A 17097-nucleotide genomic window follows, 5' to 3' on the forward strand; every position below is an offset into this window, starting at 1 on the left:
AAGGAAACATGTTAAAAAATAAACTCTGAGCATGGACCCAAAGGTTAAATGCTGGCTGCTCTGTTTCAGCAGTGCAGCCAGGCAACATGGAGACAAGGGGAACCCAACACCAAGGAGGAGTGAGACACATCCCCAGCCCCTCATCTAGCCTGGTGACATAGGGTAGCCTCACATCTGTCTTGTCTCAGGGTCCTGTTGGCTTGGCTCTGCTCAAAGGGTGGGTGTAAGGGGGTGGCCAGTGACAGCTTGGTGGCTGTGGATCAGCTAGACTTTTTCCACTCTTCATTATTCGGTGAGACCCCTGAGGAACTGGTGGAACCAGCAGGACTTACCTAAGATGGAGAGGATGACCACCACAAAGTCAAAGATGTTCCAGCCGATAGTGAAGTAGTAGTAACGCAAAGCAAACATTTTGAGCACACACTCTCCAGTGAAGATGACGATGAAGACTAGGTTTATCTTGTAGAGGACAGATGTTTTGAGTTCGCTTTGATCATCTGTTTCCACCATCATGGTGACCATGTTTAGACAAATCAGGATCATGATGGTTATGTCAAACACTTGCCTGGTAACAAAGTCAAACACCATCCCTTGAAATTTGTTCTGCCATGAAGGCCACGTGGGTGATGATGGAGAACCAGAGATGAGGTGGGAAAAGGGGACACACACACACAAAACAAAAGACACAACAGAAGGAGAAAAAGGAACCGTATTTAAAAGAGTGTAGGAAACATCAGGGTTGTGGCCAGTACACAGGTCTCACAGCCCCAAAAGCTATGGGAGGAGGGTACCCAGCACCTTGCAGGATGAAACCCATCTGCTAACACCACATCCAGGAGGTGTGGGCACAGGTGACAATTGCTTTCTAATTATATCCACAGCTAATGCATCAGGGCAAAAATAAACACGTGGAAAAGGCCTCACTTGAGCGGGGCTATCAAAACCAAACCCAAGTCACAACAGTGCATGTAATTGGCTGGACCAGTGTCCCTTCTAGAAGTGTTGAAAGCTGAGCTTTCTCTGAGTCTAACTCCCTTCGAGAGAGGAGCTGGGAGTTGAGCTAGGAGAAAACCCTAATACCTGCAAAAGGGATCCTCCCTTTGCCCTTGCCAGCAGACCCAGGGCTGAAGAGCAGACCCAAATGAGGTTGCCTGATGTGAACCTCTTCTGAAGCCCCAGCTCTTAGCAAGGTCCTGTCTGAAGAGCAACAATGGGAAGCCAGGATTTGGCTCCTTGCCCTGGCAAATGGTATTCCCTAGACCCTTCTTATTCACTTCGGGACAGCTGGTGGCTTGAAGTGCTCCCGCCCTGCTGCACTCCAGGGTGATTAACCCAACATACCGATGGCCTGGGGATGGGCTTCTGGGGTTTCTTGGAGCCAAGCTTCTTCATGGCATTATAGTATTTCTTCTGCTCTTCTGTCATGAAGATGTCTTGGCCTCCAAAGTATAAAGGGAATCACTGCTGTTAGTCTTGGGAACTCTCCTCTTCCCACCAAGGATCTCCAGCCAAGCTCCTATCAGGCATTGCTCGCTGCACTGACTCAGTGAAATCTGCTTCCTCCCTTCTTGCCCTTTTCTATGCTGCTTCCCTTCGTTCACAGCACCCATGGGTGCTCATCCCAGCACTGCGGTTTTGTCCTGCAGAGGTGAGGTGCTGCCTCCCAGCCCACTACAGTGAGTGGGGCACCCCATGCCCTGCCAGGGCTCACTCCCTCCTTGCTGGCCAGATCCCGCTGGGACTGGGGCAGCATCTCAGTGTGCTTCAGAGCTTGCTCTGCTCAAACAACGTGCTCTGTGTTACCCACCCTTCGCCCACTTTCCCCTCTGGCAGCCCAGGAGTATGAGCTCCATGCTGCTCGCTTGAAAGCAGAAGTTGATGTCTGGAAAAATGATCAGAAAGGGTCATGGGGCGGGAATAGGAAACAAAAGTGATAGCACAGGCTTACAGCCATGCCTGCTGTGGCACAGGCAAGAGAAAACACAGCCCCCCACCTCGCCTCCTCCCTACGCATCCATAAATTAATTCCTTTATAAATGCTATGGCCAGGACACAAATCCCCAGGTGCCGTTTGTCTAGCTCTCCTTGTTCACTTTGTGGGAAACCACTAATGGATACCAGCAATTCAGGTTGCAGAGGGACCCTGAGGTCCAGCTGAGCACTGGGCATGGTGGCCCTGGTCCCCTCACCCCATGACCATGCTGGTCCCCTCCATCCTGGACCAGTGCTCCGGGAGGCAACAGTGGCTGCAGGACCCAGAAAATACTTATCTTTTTCTTCTGCTGGTTGAAGTTGTCGATGATGACGCCGATGAAGAGGTTCAGGGTGAAGAAGGCGCCGAAGATGATGAAGATGACGAAGTAGATGTACATGTAGAGGTTGATCTCATACACTGGCTGCTCTTCAATCTGACCAGGAGAGATGCGAAATGTGAGATTAACCCCCTCCAGAAAGCATGTCCCCAAGCCCCCAGACAAGGGGTCGCTCTATCCAGACAGAGCTGTAAGGTGGCTACTCCAAAACCTTTGGCAAATGCTGCATGGGTTGAGTGGCCGGAGCAGCCATGGGAAGGGACATCCACGTGAAAGCAGCTGGGGGACAAGGATGTGATGACCCCTGATCCCACAGCACCGGCTGGGGAATAGGAAAGGATGCTCAGGTGCAGTGATATCAATGAGCAAACTTGAGTTTCCTCCCAATAATCAGCTTTCCAAAGGCTGAAATATAGCCAAGAGGGGAAAGAAAAAGTGATTTAATTAATGCCACACCAGCACAAAGGAGTGGCACAGTCTGGCAGCCTTGGAAAACACTCCTCATCAAGGGGCATCACTTAATTCTGCTCTATATTTGACTGGAGACATCCCAAGGTGTCACAAGCAGCTTCCCCTATTTCAAAGAAAGCTCTTGGCAGACAAGAGTGGATTTTCTCCCAAAACAGCTTTGCCCCAGGTGTTCGGGGAGGCAGGAACCCAAGCCATTTTTAGAGGGAGCTGGAAGCAGCTCCTCCACTGAGCGCCGGCAGCTGCAGCTGGGGCGAGCAGAGCAGCTGTCTCTTATGCTAAAAAAAGGCAACGAAAACAATATGTTCAGGCCCGTGGGTGTGCAGGCCTGACCCCCACAGTGGGGCACAGGCAAGTTTGCTCGCTTGGAGAAAGGTAGGAAGTCTCTTCTGCTGCACTGGCTCATGGCAGTGTGTGCACACATGCACTGGTGTGGGGACACTTTTTGGGATGGATCACAGTCAAAACAGTCTCTGTGTGAAACCCTTAAAAACTTTTTTTTTTTTTTTTTTAAATAACCCATTTAACCCAAAGGTTGAATGCTGGCAACTTTTTTTTTTTTTTTTTTTTTTAAATAACCCATTTAACCCAAAGGTTGAATGCTGGCTGCTCTGTTTTAATAAGCCATTTACTGCTCAAGGCAAGCCAGGCACTTTATCCAGGATGGGATAAGCTCTCCCAGCTGGAGGAGCACATGGAGGGCATCGTCTTGCAGCAGGGTGAAGGAGGAGCCTGCTGGCTTGGAGCTGTGGAGGCAGAGCGGGGATTTTGGGTCATGAAGGTGAAGCTGAGAGGAGCGGGCTCAGCCCCATCTGTAGCTCAGGTGGGGTGGGAGCCTGGTGTGGGGGCCAGGGTGCAGCTGGGATGCAGGTGACGATGACAAGGCTGGCAGAAGGCAGCAGAAGGGACACAACTGACACTGTGCACCTCAGCAGGGGGGATGTTTTGGGAATTTCACCACTTTTTGGCCCATGACCTATCCAAAGCCATGGGTGGGATGCAGGCAGCCCCCCCAGCACCAATGGGCAGAGCCAGAGGAGATGCTGTGGCTGAGGGGTCAAGCCCCAGCCCATGCTGAGCAACTCCTCAGCCCCAGGACTCTGCTCCCAGCCTGCCAGGGGGAACTGGCCCAGTGGGATAAGTGATGCTTGGTGACGGTTGTGAGACATCCCTGCTTGTCCCCTTACCTCGCGTGAGTCCACGGCAGCATACATGATGTCCATCCAGCCTTTGAAGGTCGCCTGCGGGGACAGTGGAGATAAATAGATTTGCTGGGAGGTATTTTGGGCTAGGGACGGGGCGGGGACAGGTCAAAAGATGAGTGTTTGGGGTTTAGTTTGGGAGCTTAGCTCTGAGCACGCCTGCTCACCCTGAAGTTACAGCTTCTCTGTGGGAATGGCAGGAGAAGGACCATGAGTTGAATCCACAAGAAAAATGCCCTAATACAGAAATGCTGAAATTTGCACGTGCACACACCTGTGCACACATAAGCTCTGTTCTGTGGCTGAGGTTACCAGGGACTTCCCAAAACACCACCGCAAACCAGGCTGGGAAAAGAAGCAATTGACTCTTCCCCCCCCCCCCCCCCCCCCCCCCCCCAAACAAAGTGCATTTTCCCAAGGGCAGAGCTGTGCCGGGGCCAGCTGCCTCCCTTCTGTCCCAACCTGTGCCACCTCCATAGCCCTGACTTCTGTATCGCTGCCTCTGCTCCCTGCTGGATCCCGATCCTGGTAGGGTGGGGGGGGGTACACTGCATCTTTTACAAGCTTTTACTGCTGATTTGTTAAACAAAAAGCCTGAACATCTTGTTTCCTGAATCTGATGGAACAACAAATGTGAAGAGGAAGTTGAATTTAAAGCTGGTTAATCAATTTGGGTTATGCTCTGATTCTGCAACCACCAGTTCCCCTGGATCTGATGGGAGTAACCCCAGCCCACACAATAACAGAGCCCACACCTATATATTTATGAAAACTGCGGTGAGCAGTTCCCCTTCTGCTTGCCTGGCTCAGCTGCGGTGGGTTCAGTGGAAGCACGTCTATATTCGCCCACTGCCTTGCAGCGGACACATGCACTCTTTTTCCAGTCATCATCTTCCCCATGCAACTCTTGCAGCCTATGACTACAGCAGACTGAACTTTTCAAAGGGGGGGGGGGGGGGGCGAGAGAGGCCCCCCCCTCCTCGCTTCTGCACCCTGTGCTCTGCAGAGGACTTCTCGCAGCTCCAGGCTCGGTGCTACCTACGCTCATCCGCAGCGGTTCCCTGGTCACACTTCCCTTCCCCTCCCATCTTCTACCCTGTCCCTTTCCTCCTTGGCTCTGCAGGTTTGTTTATTTTTTTGTTAAATATCAATTTTGGAGCTAAGAAGCAACTAAGAGGCCCCGTCTGGGTATCATGGTAACGTCTTGCTTCAGCCCTGATGCTAATCATGCTGCCCTGCTACAGTAATGCATGTCTTGGAGGGATGGCAGCTGCTTTCATTACGTACCACCTGCAGCAAGGAGAGGTATCCCAAGCCCACGTTGTCAAAGTTGACCTTGACGTTGACCCATCTGACCTCGTTGGTGTGGAGGAGGGCCATGCAGTCACTCTTATTGTTCACCACACTGATGTCGAAGAGCTCCCCTGAGGTGGTGTTGATGCATCGGTAGTACTTCCCCGCAAAGAGGTTCACCCCCATAATGCTGAATATCAGCCAGAAGATGAGGCAGACCAGCAGGACATTCATGATGGAGGGGATGGCACCCAGCAAGGCATTCACCACCACCTGCAAGGGCAGAAAAGACCTTGGAGGACCTGGCTCCTAGCAGGAGCCTTGTCCCCTCACCAGGCCAGGAATGTTGTGGAGCTGCATGTCCCTGTGCCCCAGCCTTACCCTCCCCAGCAGCACCAAGTGGGCTCAAACTGGGCCACAGGGACCTTAGCATCGATCCCACTGATCTGGAAGCCCCTAAAAACCACCTGGGATGGGTCCCTGATGTAGGTGACTGTTGAATGGTGCCGTGTTGTGTGTCCGTGTCAGGGCCAGCAGCACACGGGGAAGACACCTACCCTCATGCCTTCAAATCTGGACAGGGCACGCAGTGGTCTCAGAGCCCTCAGTGTCCGCAGGGACTTGATGGCTCCCAGCTCGGAGTATCCCAGCCAGTTTGCTGTTAGGCTGATAATGGAAACCTGGAAGGAGCAGCCGAAGGGATTAGCAGCATCTCAGATGGAAACACAGCTGGACCACATCCCTGCAGCTCCTGCCCTTCCCTCTCGCCCCAGCACTCCCTCAGGCTGGTGGTCATCGTCTTGTCTTGGGACTCAGGGACTGGCATTGAGTCCTTGGGTCCTTGGTGACCAGCCACATGGAGGATATCCCTGGCTCTTGAGTATGAGGGTGGAGGTGATGGGGGATGCAGAAATACTGCACATGAGGAACAGCCTGCTCTGTCACAGAGCATTTGGGAGACCCTATGTCCCTTCACATCTCTACTGGAGATCTGGCAGAACAACATGGGCTCATTCTTGGATTAAGCATAAACCAGAAAGGGTTTGAAAGGGTTTCTGCAGCCAGGGAAAGAAGTGGCCCTTCCTGTGGAGGACCAGTATTTTGAGCAATGGTCTAAGCCCTTGTTCCACAGCCACCCCATTGTCCTTTAAAGTACAATATAGGTTCCCTTCCAACAGCTTGCTACAGTCCCTTACTGCTCCCAAATCCCTTGGTTAACTATGGCTCTTGAGGTGCTCAACAGACAACACTTACATCAACGATGAGGAAATCCAGCCAGCACCACGCGTTGGTGAAGTACACCTTGAAGCCATAGGCCACCCACTTGAGCAACATCTCAATGACAAAGATGTAGGAGAAGACCTTGTCGGCATACTCCAGGATGGTGCGTATCACCCTTCGTTGTTCAATGTAGATGTCCTCAAAAGCCTGGAAGAGGCGTGGAGCTATGTGACAGTCATTCTTCCATTAGACCTGCTGCACGGCTCAGTGCAGCCACATCCATGCCTGCGTTGCCCCTGCTTTTCTAGGGCTTGGGGCAGCTTGAAAATTTGACAGCCTAGCTACATGTGGCACTTACTGACGCACCTGATCAACATGGGGTCTAACGCTTGTTTGCAAGTTCTTGTTGGCTATGTAGAGCAGTGTTTGTCCCGAAGCAAAGCTTCACCAAAGCAAATGTCCAGCTGCATCAAATTTCCATGAGTCTGAGCACAAGTCAAAAGCCAGGACACCAACCTGCATCTTTGGATGCCTTGGTAGTTTTGAAAATGCTGTTAGGAGTTTGGGTTACTGCTATGTCCGTATGGCATGTAAAACATAAGTAATCAGAGGTATAGGCATGGTGGCCAGGTGTTGTACAGCTGTTTTAGCAGAGCTTTCGATTCCGGCACTAGCTACAACCTCAGACATCCCCAAACTGCACTTCAGAGCATGATGCAGACGTGTTTTAAAGTACCTCTGAAAACCAGTTCATTCCCTCTATTCTGGTCCCCTCTCTCTTTACCTCCAAACTTGCAGAGAAGTTGGTCTCCCCAATAACTCTGCATATTTACAGGTGCAGCTGAGTTATACCCAGCCCGAACACTCAGAGATGACCAACAGGCTGACACACAGCTTTTTAATGGGGTTGATTTAAATGGACGCCCGGGTTCTGGGAGGGTGCACCAGTCAGCAGCTGGAAGCGCTGAATAGCAAAATAATAACCATGAGTTATTCGCAAAGCACCTCCCAACAACCAGTTATGGAAGCAGTGAAATGAGGAACCACCCACATAAAGCTAAATAGATGGTTCAGACAGTTCATGGTTGATATTAAGAGTGGGAGAGGAGGCTGTAGGCAGTTGCATCCCCTGGAGCCCATGCACCACAGCCCATGATGGGTGCTGGGGAGGGTTGTACAGGGTCGACTGTACCGATGCAGGGCTGTTGGAGGGCAAGGGAAGAATGTTTAGATCCCCTTGCAAGGCTGTACATTGGGCAGACCTGAGCCAAATGGGGTTTTAAATCAAACGTCTGCCCAAAGCTGTGTTATTTTGCACAGGAGACAACCAGGCAATGCCCAGAGCCTCCGGTGCTGCTGCCTGGGCTCTGCCCACCTTCCTGGGCTCCCACCAAGCTGGGGAGCTACTGTAGAGCAAATGGGACAGGGTGAAATGTGGGACCTACCAGCGCCCCACTGCTGAGGAGGATCATGAAGACAATGAAGGTCTCGAACCAGTCGTGCTCCACGATGCGGAAGCAGGTTTTCCGGATGTTCCACCATACCTTCCCTCTGTCGCTGGTGATGTCCACGTAGAGGCAGGGAAACCTCTTCACACAGGCTGAGCATGGGGCAAAGAGTTGTGAGTTACCACCTGGCCAGGGCTTTTCCACCGACATGATACTATTTGTGCTTTTATTGTCTTTTCAAACCCTCCTAGGTGGAGGTTGGAGCAGGATCCTGCTGGGTTTGAAGGTGTGCACACAAGAGGGGAGCCCCATCGGGACCATCTCCCTGGTAGTACAGGAGGATTTGGAGTTTGGGCTGAGCTAAGTGAGCCTGGGGGTCGTTGTGCCACAATCGGTTGTCAATGGCCCCTCCATACCCAACTCCCCCTCTCCACAGAGTCCCCTGCCCTACTTAGTCACCTTCGGTGAAACACTCCTCGGGGTCTTTGCTGTCCTCAGCCTCTTCTGCCACCTCCTCCTCCACGGGCGGCGGGGGCTTGTAATCCACGGTGCTGCACAGGGACGACGCGTTGTCACTGGAGAGGGGATTCTGCAAAGGGAGAGGAAGATTCAGGCGGAGCTGCCCTGCAGAAGGGATGCTCCTGGGCTGTGGCTGCCTCTGGCCATCTTCCAGTGCCTTCTGCCTGCACAGAGACCAGGCAGTACTGGAGGAGCCGGTTAGTGGGACCCCCTTGCTTGAAGGCTGCTCTGAGTCCCTTTCCTATGAAAACACAGCTCAGAGTGAAGCTGTTGAATTTTCCAAGGCTGCAGAACTTGGAGGATTGTTGGTACCTGAGCTTGCACAAGATTTGCTTTTTATCCAGGTTCAGAGGAACAAAAGATCCCCTGACCCCAGCCTTCCTCCCGGCACAGCAAGTCCATCTCCTGTCCACTTGTACCATCACCTCAGGCTGATTTTCTCACCTCCTCCTCCTCTGCATGCCCCTGTCTAAGAAATGCTCTGCCAAACACCCTTTGGTACAATGAGACCTGCAGAAACCTGGGTGGCCACCCTGGCTCTTCTCTCAAATCCTGCTGGCTCGGCTTGTGCTGAAGGGCTTTTAGGCTGAGGTTCACCCAAGTTCAAAACCTGCATCCCAAATATCTCTCACCAGCTCCATCCCGCTCCACAGCTCAGCTTGGCTGGCTTCCCAGACACCACTCAGCAAGGCCCAGAGGGGCTGATAATGAGAGAAAACCTTGGCAAGCCCCTGGGATTTTTTTTCCTCCTTTTTTTTTTTGGCTTTCCGAGAAGACCTTCTGCAGCACTTGAGGAAAGAGCAGATCCCCAGACCTGCCTGTCCGACCTGGGACCAGCTGGGAACCAGATCTTGGATGGGCATCTCCAATGGAGGATAGTGTTGGCTTGCATGAGAAGGAGATAATCCTCCCCCAAGGTTGCTAGTGCTTTCAGTAGCGAATAAAGCAGCTACTCCATCCTCCAACAAGCCAGGGAAGACCCCCTGGGGTAATTTGAGGCACTGTCATTGCCTGCAGCCTCAGGGGCCACAGCCATATCTCTAGGAGAAGACATTGCTTTGGGGGACCTTTGCAGCCTGGCTGCTGTGCGCTGGGGACACGCAGGGCATTGCCTTGAGGAGCAGGACACAGCAGTAGCGGTGGCATGAGCTGTTGGCTGGTGGCTCTGTAGGAGCAGTGGGGCCACCCTCCACTGGGGCTGGGGGGGGGACAGGAGCAGCAGGGGGATTAGGAGGCCTGGGCATGGAGCCAGGCAAGCTATGACCCCAGGGAAGGACACACGGACACCATCTGCCTCCGGGACAAGTCTTCCAAAGGCACGAGGTGGGGACGAACCAGCCCAGTGGCACTGGAGATCAGGGGAATGGTGCCCAGGGCAGGTCCTCTTGACAGGGGGACAGAGATAACTGTGTTGGTCCCAGTGCACGGTCCCCCAAACCCCTTCCCTGGGGGCTCCTGAGCCCTCCGCGTGCCTGTGACAAGTAGGTTTGCAGGGCAATTTCCATCACACACCTGGTACAGCACATCCAGCCCAGCTGGGTGTTTCCACCCAAACCCAGGGCTTTCCCCATCCTTGCTAGCACCAAGCACCAGCATTTAGGTGCTGCGGACCCAGACTCACTCTGTGACCCCCATAATTCACAGCACTTGACGATACTCCTGTGATGTACACAGCCCAGAGCATCTCGGGAGACATCAGCCTGCCTGGCAGCATGGTGATCTGAGGCAAAAAGGCCCCAGAAAAATCCCTGAGCCACAGTACTGACTCTTTGCACAGCCATAGTACATCAACACTGCTGCTCCTGTCACCTCCTCACTGCTTTGCGGTGCAAAAGATAAATCAACCATAAAATGCAAAAGCGCTCAAGGAAAGCAGCTCCACTGCTGCCATCACCCTGCCACTATAATTTCACCCTAAAAAATACCTTTGTCTCAGAAAAGAGCGGCTCTGGAAGGGGAAGAGCATTTATCAGTATTTTCTGAGCAGCCCATCTGGAGAAACCCCCCCAGTTTGCAGTCCTCACCGGTGGCCCGTGTCCCTGGTGCGAGGCGGTGTGCCGGGCTTTGGCTCCATCTGGAGCTAATCAAGGGCATGTGAACACACCGAGCTAGCAGCAATCTTCCCCAAGGACCAGCTCAGGGCTCCCACCAATTAGCACTTGATTGCTAATTACTAGGCAGCCAATTCACATGATGACCGCCAGCCCATTGCCTACCCTGCCTGTTTGGGCAGGAGGCCAGGTTGTTAATGCACCTCTCTGGTTTGGACCTTGGTCAACATTCACCTGAATTTAGCCACCAAAACCAGCAGCGATGATGGGGTGAACTGGTATTTAGTGGTTGAGAGATGCTGTTTGCCCCCTGCACATGCTGAGCAGACAGATGGCTCTCAAAATACAAGGTCCATGCAGGGTGTTGGAGCAGGTGCCACTAGATGTCAGCTGAACACAGCCCCAAAACGCTGGAGCCACACTGGGACCTGTCCGATAGCTGGACACCGAGCTTTTCCCCCAGCCACCAAGAAAGGCATGATGGTGGTGAGGAACTGAGGTCCTTGGGGATCCCACAGGCCAGGCTGGATGGGTCCCTCCGCTGCGGCCAGGTTGGCATTAGCATCGCTGCTGTGTAGTGTGACTGTACGCCCAGTATGCATGGCCTGGGTGTACTGGGGATTCCTGCTACTGGACTCGTCGGAGGAAAAATTTTGGGAAAAATGCCAACTCTCAGCCCTCCTGCTGGCAAAACTAAGGGGAAAACCAACAGCAACTCCCCTTGCCCATTCCCTTAATCCAAGGTGCTCCAGGCAAGTTTCTCCCTTCTGAGCACTGCAAGCAGCACATTTGCAGTGGGTCATAGCCAGCCACCATCTTTCCTGCCATCTTCCTGCTGCAGCCCCAACTGCTGAAAACACCCTGTTTTCCCAGCTAAAAAAAAAAAAAGTAATCATGACTATCCCTTCTTCTTGCATTGTTCCCCGAGTGAAGCCAGGTCCCTGTCACTGCGCAGAGGTGTAAGGAGGCTGCAGATGGGGAGGGAGGAATATGGCTCTGGGCTTTTGAGAGTCCTGGTTCATTTTCCAGCCCTGCATTGGGATGCCTGTGCAATTCCAGCCAGGCATTCAGCAGCAGTTGTGGTTGCACCCAAACTGCACCACTGCCGTCTGCACCAGCACACCGCCCTGAGCAGGACTCTAGCTGGGACAGAGCTCCCAAAGGCTCCTCAACTCCTGAGCAGACACATTTGCTATCAATAGTGATGATAAACCCCTGGTCAGAACTGTTCTATTGTACATACAAAACGCCTTTCCAGATTGATGCAGTTGCTCCTCTCCACTGCAGCATCCCCACTGCCCTGTATTTCCTCAGGACCTCAGCGCGACCATGTTGTAAGCAGTAATTTCCCAGAAGACTATCACCCTCCTTTTTGTGTCCACTCAGGTCTTCCCAAGTTTCTTGTCTCACATCTCCCTGTCATCCTCCCAGAGCACCAAGACGATCAGCGTCCCATGAGCCTGGACAGTCCTCTCCGTGCCTTGACACAGCAATGCCGACCTCAGCTGTCTCATCAGCTTTGGATCCAAAATGCATCGCTTCATGTTCACTTGTGCTAAGCTCCTCCATCTGGTTTCATACCCCCCCGATGATGCTTTCTGAGGCATTAGCAGTGGATCCAATGTTAGTGCCATCAGCAGATTTCCTGGCATCAAATTCCTCTTGAACATCTTTAACACCAAACTGAGCACTTTGCCCCTTGCACCAACACTGTAGTGCAGCGCGTTCCCCTGGCATTAACAATAACCCCATAGCCTGACCCAAAACAGGCCAAACCCCTGCTTGGACCCCCGCCTCCAGCTCACACTGGGAAATGCCAGGTTGAACCCCCCCCCAAGTTTGGCCCATGCCACACATTGTGGAAAAGCTAAAAGTAACAAAACCAGCATCATTCTTTGGGCAGCACAGCAAGAATGGGTCAATCACAGGTTTTGTGTTGAAACCCTCCCACCAGCCTTTCCTACCTTAGCATCTTCAGTGTCGGACTGGGTGCTTGTCTCCTCGTAGAGGTCAGACTCCTCCGAGGCGATGGGGACTTGCACCGTCAGGTTGGGGTTGTTAATGAAATTCATGTGGTCCAGTTCGTCCATTAAAAAATGCTCTTTGCCTGTGACTCCGTCCAGGTACTCTGACTTGGGGTCCTGGCCAGTGTCCACATGGTTTAGCACAGAGTTGTCCGTCTTATTGGGCTCTTGCTCTTCCTCCGGGGCCACCTTCTTCCCCTTCCACAGCCTGCGGAGCAGCATGAGGACAGAGCTCTTTACAAAGTCAATCCCCCTGGTGATCCTGCCAATAGCGATCTGCAAATTGTTCATCTCTCCATCATCGTCAGATGCCGCCAGGCTATCGGCACTGAAGGAGCTCAGCAGCAAAGCTAAGAACAGGTTCAGCACCTGGAGGGGACAAAAACAAATACCAGCACTGACATCTGGCACCAACGTTGTCCCCACAGACTGGAGCAGCAAGGAGCAGTCATCACCGTGAAGAAGATCCTTATGTTGAGCATGTCATGGGACTCCCTTCTCCTGTTGCCCAGCTCTAGGGACTGCAGAGATGCCAACCCCATTTCCCAGAGGACATGGATGTGGTCCAGCTCCTCCTCACTCCTCCCTGGGTTCCCATACCCTCAGTATCACCCCCAGCTGCTTGTGTCCTGCTGATCCATTTACAAGTGATGCCAGTCATCACTTCAGTCCCTCTCAAACCACCTCCCCTGTGGGTCCATCAGCATGTCCCTCCCTTTGCTCTCTTGGAGGTCTTGGCCTGGCTGGTCCCCACGTGGGACTCCCCAAGCCTGTGGTGCTTCTCTGCACCACCCACAGGGTTGAAACTCAGCTCTGTCCCTTCTCTTCCCAGGGATAAACCTGTTTATTGTCCTCCCAGCTGCCACTCTTCCTCTCCTCACATGCCCAGTGAGCTCCCGAGGGTCTTCAACACCCTGGAGCCATGTAGGAGCCTGAGCTACAGCTGTAATCTCATCCCTTTCTACCAGAGACTGCTCTGCTCCATGGAAAGTGGCATTTCATCTCAACACAAGTCAGCTCATGAGATGCAAAGGCAATGCTCTATATAGCTCCAACCCCAGGCGCTCTCCTGCTTCCCCCAGATCTCTCCTACTTCACCATGCCCAAAACGTGACTGAACGCCGCTGCAGCCTCGCCTGGCACGGGTGGACTAGCTGCATGCCAGAAACCCAGAGTGGCTCATGAGAAAAGGAGCAGGACGGGCTCTCCCCGGGCTACGGGAGCATCGGCAGCACCCAGACATGCTCTTGCTGTGCAAAGCGGCCAATGGGCCAAGCCCACAGCTGTTGATGTTTGTGCCTTTTTGTGCCAGCAGCGTATCTGAGAAGGGAATTAGCTGCTATTCAAGGTCACTGCTGTTTTCACATGGCTCATACCATATGACTTCAATCGCATCTTTAAATAAATCCCTACTATCCCATCAGTTTAATACTTACATTAAATACCAGTTACAGCTAATAGTTGCCGTTGGCTCTGGCTTTTTTGGATAGGAATCTGTTACCTTGTCACCTGACTGACTTCCTCCCTTTTCCCTTAATAACCCCAAAGGAAATGCTCAAAGTGTCATTAACAGTAAAAGGTGACTGCCTGTCGCCTTATTCCTCTGCAGGGGAAGTGGGGAGAAACACACACCTCCCTGCAGCCGGGATGCTCAGGAGGCTGTGCCGGACAGGCTCCAGGACTCGGAAATACTGGAGACATGGCCAGGAGAGCTTGGCAGAGAGGATGAAGAGGGCAGAGATGGCTCTGTAGGTGGTCGTGCACTGTGTTTCTCTACTTAGCTTTAAATGAACCCCGTGCAGCAGCAGCACGGAGCACAGCAGGAGCTGCAAAGCTTGCCCTGACCCCACCAGCTGAAAATCATGCCACCCCCATGTCTTCTCCAGGAAAGCCTCCTGGAGGGGTAGATGGGCTGTCCTACTCCAAAAACTGGCTCCAGAAGAGGAAAGGTTTCCAGAGCTGCTTTTGGGAAAGTTTTCCAGGGAGCCCCAGTTGCAATTCCCAATCTCTAAGCTCCTACACTCTCTGCAGACTGTTCTGGAGATGCTCCTGCTGCTTACGGGTGATTTTCAGCCTGATTCAGCATTGCAATTCAAATGAACAGGTTCCCTCTTGAAAGGTAGCGTTACAAACTGTTGCTGACTGCTGGGTGACGGGCAGCCCAGGGGGGACATCGGGCTGCTCCCCACCACGAGACGATGCATGCCCAGCACCAGCCAGCCCAGACCCCAGGACACCCCAGGGTGAGGTCTGCAGCCAGCATGGCTCTCCATGCTGCTATGGGGGCCAGTTCAAAACCCCAAATACCTGGCATGAGCCAGGGAAGCCAAGCAGCACCCAAATCCCAACTTTCTGCCCTCGAAGTGGGTCACTCCAAGCTGCCTTACCCCTGACCTGAGCTGTGGGGTGGTCTGGGTTTCTCCCCAGGGCTGTTTTTACCCCTTGGGAGGGCTGTGCCAGCTCAGGGCTGGAGCAACCACCCGTTGTGGGGAGGGAGGCGTCAGCAGCTCCCTGGGCAGATAGTTTTTCAAAGCAGATTCCAAAGGGCTTACACAACCCCAGCAAGTAATAGGAGCAATTCGGCAAGCTGCCGCACTTCCCTCCCCTGCCTTGCTCCTTAAGAAGGGAGAGCAGGGCCCACACAGCCTGGAAAACAAGCTTCAAAGCCACCAGCGAGAGGGTTACCAAGTTTAGAAAGGATTTCACGCTCGCCTGGAACTTGCAAACCTGCAGTGCAGGCAGCAAGCAGCTTGGGTTAGCGAGGAGGGCAACGGGCAGAGAGGGAGGGTGATGGTGACCGGGGGTTCACCAGGACCCAGTGGAAGGAGCCCCCGTGCTGCAGAGGGGTTGTGCATGAGGACTGGGGATGCTGGGGATCTGCAAAAGTCTTCTGGTAGGGTGGTCTGCTCCCAAAAGCAGCCAGGAGCAAAGGCCCAGCCCTGGGGTGAGCTGGATATAACACTGCTTCCATCCTTCATTACAGGAGAGTGGGAAGCAGGGGAGGAAAGCCTGAAAAGCCATGTGGAGAAGAAAGGGCAGCTTGAAGATGAGCTCTTTTTTGACCCAGAGTTGTCCCTCTGGGCAACTTTAAGCATCTGCTTAAAGCCCGTTGTTAAGTTTTCCATGCCTCAGTTTCCCCTTCTGTCCTTGATCTAGTTTCAGCTGAAAGTCCCTCAGAAATTTCTTCTTACCCTGCTTTACACAGAACTGAGCACACAGCGTATCCCCACTGGGTCTACAGGAGGGAGGTCGAGCTCTTTGCCTGTGCTCCTGTAGAGCTCCAACAAGGCCATGCCTACAGGCACAGCCCTGTAGATGAGCTGAGCTGAACAGCATTGGCCAGAGAGCAAGAGGCAGAGTTGTTCCCCAGCCCCATGAGACCCTCTGTCCTTGCCCCCCACCTTTCACTGAGGGTCCACCCCAGCTCCAATACTCACCACGAGGTTCCCAATGACCATGACCATCATGAAGACGATGAGGCACATGGTCTGGCCAGCCACCTCCATGCAGTCCCACATGGTCTCAATCCACTCGCCGCAGAGGATGCGGAAGACGATGAGGAAAGAGTGGAAGAAGTCATTCATGTGCCAGCGGGGCAGCGTGCAGTCGACGGAGATCTTGCACACACACTCTATGTAGCTCTTCCCAAAGAGCTGCATCCCCACCACGGCAAAGATGAAGACGATGATGGCCAGCACCAGCGTGAGGTTCCCCAGGGCACCCACTGAGTTGCCGATGATCTTGATGAGCATGTTGAGGGTGGGCCAAGACTTGGCGAGCTTGAAAACCCTCAGCTACGAGGAGCAAGGAGAGAAGGTGTTGATTTGCCTGGGGTTTTCATTGCCCCAAGGTGTCAGCAAGGATGCGAAGCTGGGATTAGACCTTCATGTGGCAGTTTTATTAAGGCAGGAGGGATTAAACACCCAACTGCTTTGCAAAGAGCACACTCCAACTTTCCTAAATATTTAGCTTGACTGTCAGTGTTATCTTTAACAGGGGACAAGTTGGTGACTGCCATAAAGGAGGTTGAACCAGCATTCTCCACCCTGGTGGCAACTGCATCCAAAACCCCCAGGTACACCTTGACCCACGGCACGTACCAAGCGGAAGGAGCGGAGCACAGAGAGCCCTTGCACGTTGGCCAGGCCCAGCTCCACCAGGCTCAGGGTGACGATGATGCTGTCGAAGATGTTCCAGCCCTGCTGGAAATACTCGTAGGGATCCAGAGCAATGAGCTTTAGGACCATCTCTGCCGTGAAGATCCCTGTAAAGACCTGTGGGAGACAGCACCCTGTCACTTTGCTTGTAAGCCAGTCCTGAGCCTTGGTGTGGTGTGGGTAGCACCTCTCTTTTTTGGTGCATTCCCAAAGCATTTCATCCTGTTAGGTCCAGTCCAGTTGGGAACAAGCTCCCCAGCTGCTGCCCAGTGTGGCTTGTGAAGCCAGGCTGGGAGTACTGGTGACTGATTGCTTCTGGAGAGACACAAAGGTGTGTGTTGGCAGGTGGAAATTAAAAATAAAAGTTGCATTGGCAAAGGGACCCCCTTTGAATAACTGCTG

General features: G+C 53.1%; 1 protein-coding gene across 2 annotated transcripts in view; it reads right to left on the reverse strand.

The window, feature by feature from the left end:
- SCN4A (sodium voltage-gated channel alpha subunit 4) overlaps positions 1 to 17097 on the reverse strand; it is a 34531-nt gene that overhangs the window by 3133 nt on the left and 14301 nt on the right. For both annotated transcript variants that reach the window (XM_049799391.1, XM_049799389.1), the window contains 12 exons: positions 16639 to 16812; positions 15976 to 16332; positions 12479 to 12907; positions 8404 to 8533; positions 7942 to 8096; positions 6530 to 6703; positions 5833 to 5955; positions 5270 to 5548; positions 3968 to 4021; positions 2271 to 2408; positions 1342 to 1446; positions 333 to 603 (listed from right to left, as the gene is read on the reverse strand). In XM_049799391.1, the coding sequence (XP_049655348.1) occupies positions 333 to 603; positions 1342 to 1446; positions 2271 to 2408; positions 3968 to 4021; positions 5270 to 5548; positions 5833 to 5955; positions 6530 to 6703; positions 7942 to 8096; positions 8404 to 8533; positions 12479 to 12907; positions 15976 to 16332; positions 16639 to 16812 (2389 nt within the window). The remainder of the gene's footprint in view (positions 1 to 332; positions 604 to 1341; positions 1447 to 2270; positions 2409 to 3967; positions 4022 to 5269; positions 5549 to 5832; positions 5956 to 6529; positions 6704 to 7941; positions 8097 to 8403; positions 8534 to 12478; positions 12908 to 15975; positions 16333 to 16638; positions 16813 to 17097) is intronic.

Source organism: Accipiter gentilis, chromosome 5 (genome assembly GCF_929443795.1).
Source record: "Accipiter gentilis chromosome 5, bAccGen1.1, whole genome shotgun sequence".
NCBI classification, from domain to species: Eukaryota; Metazoa; Chordata; class Aves; order Accipitriformes; family Accipitridae; genus Astur; species Astur gentilis.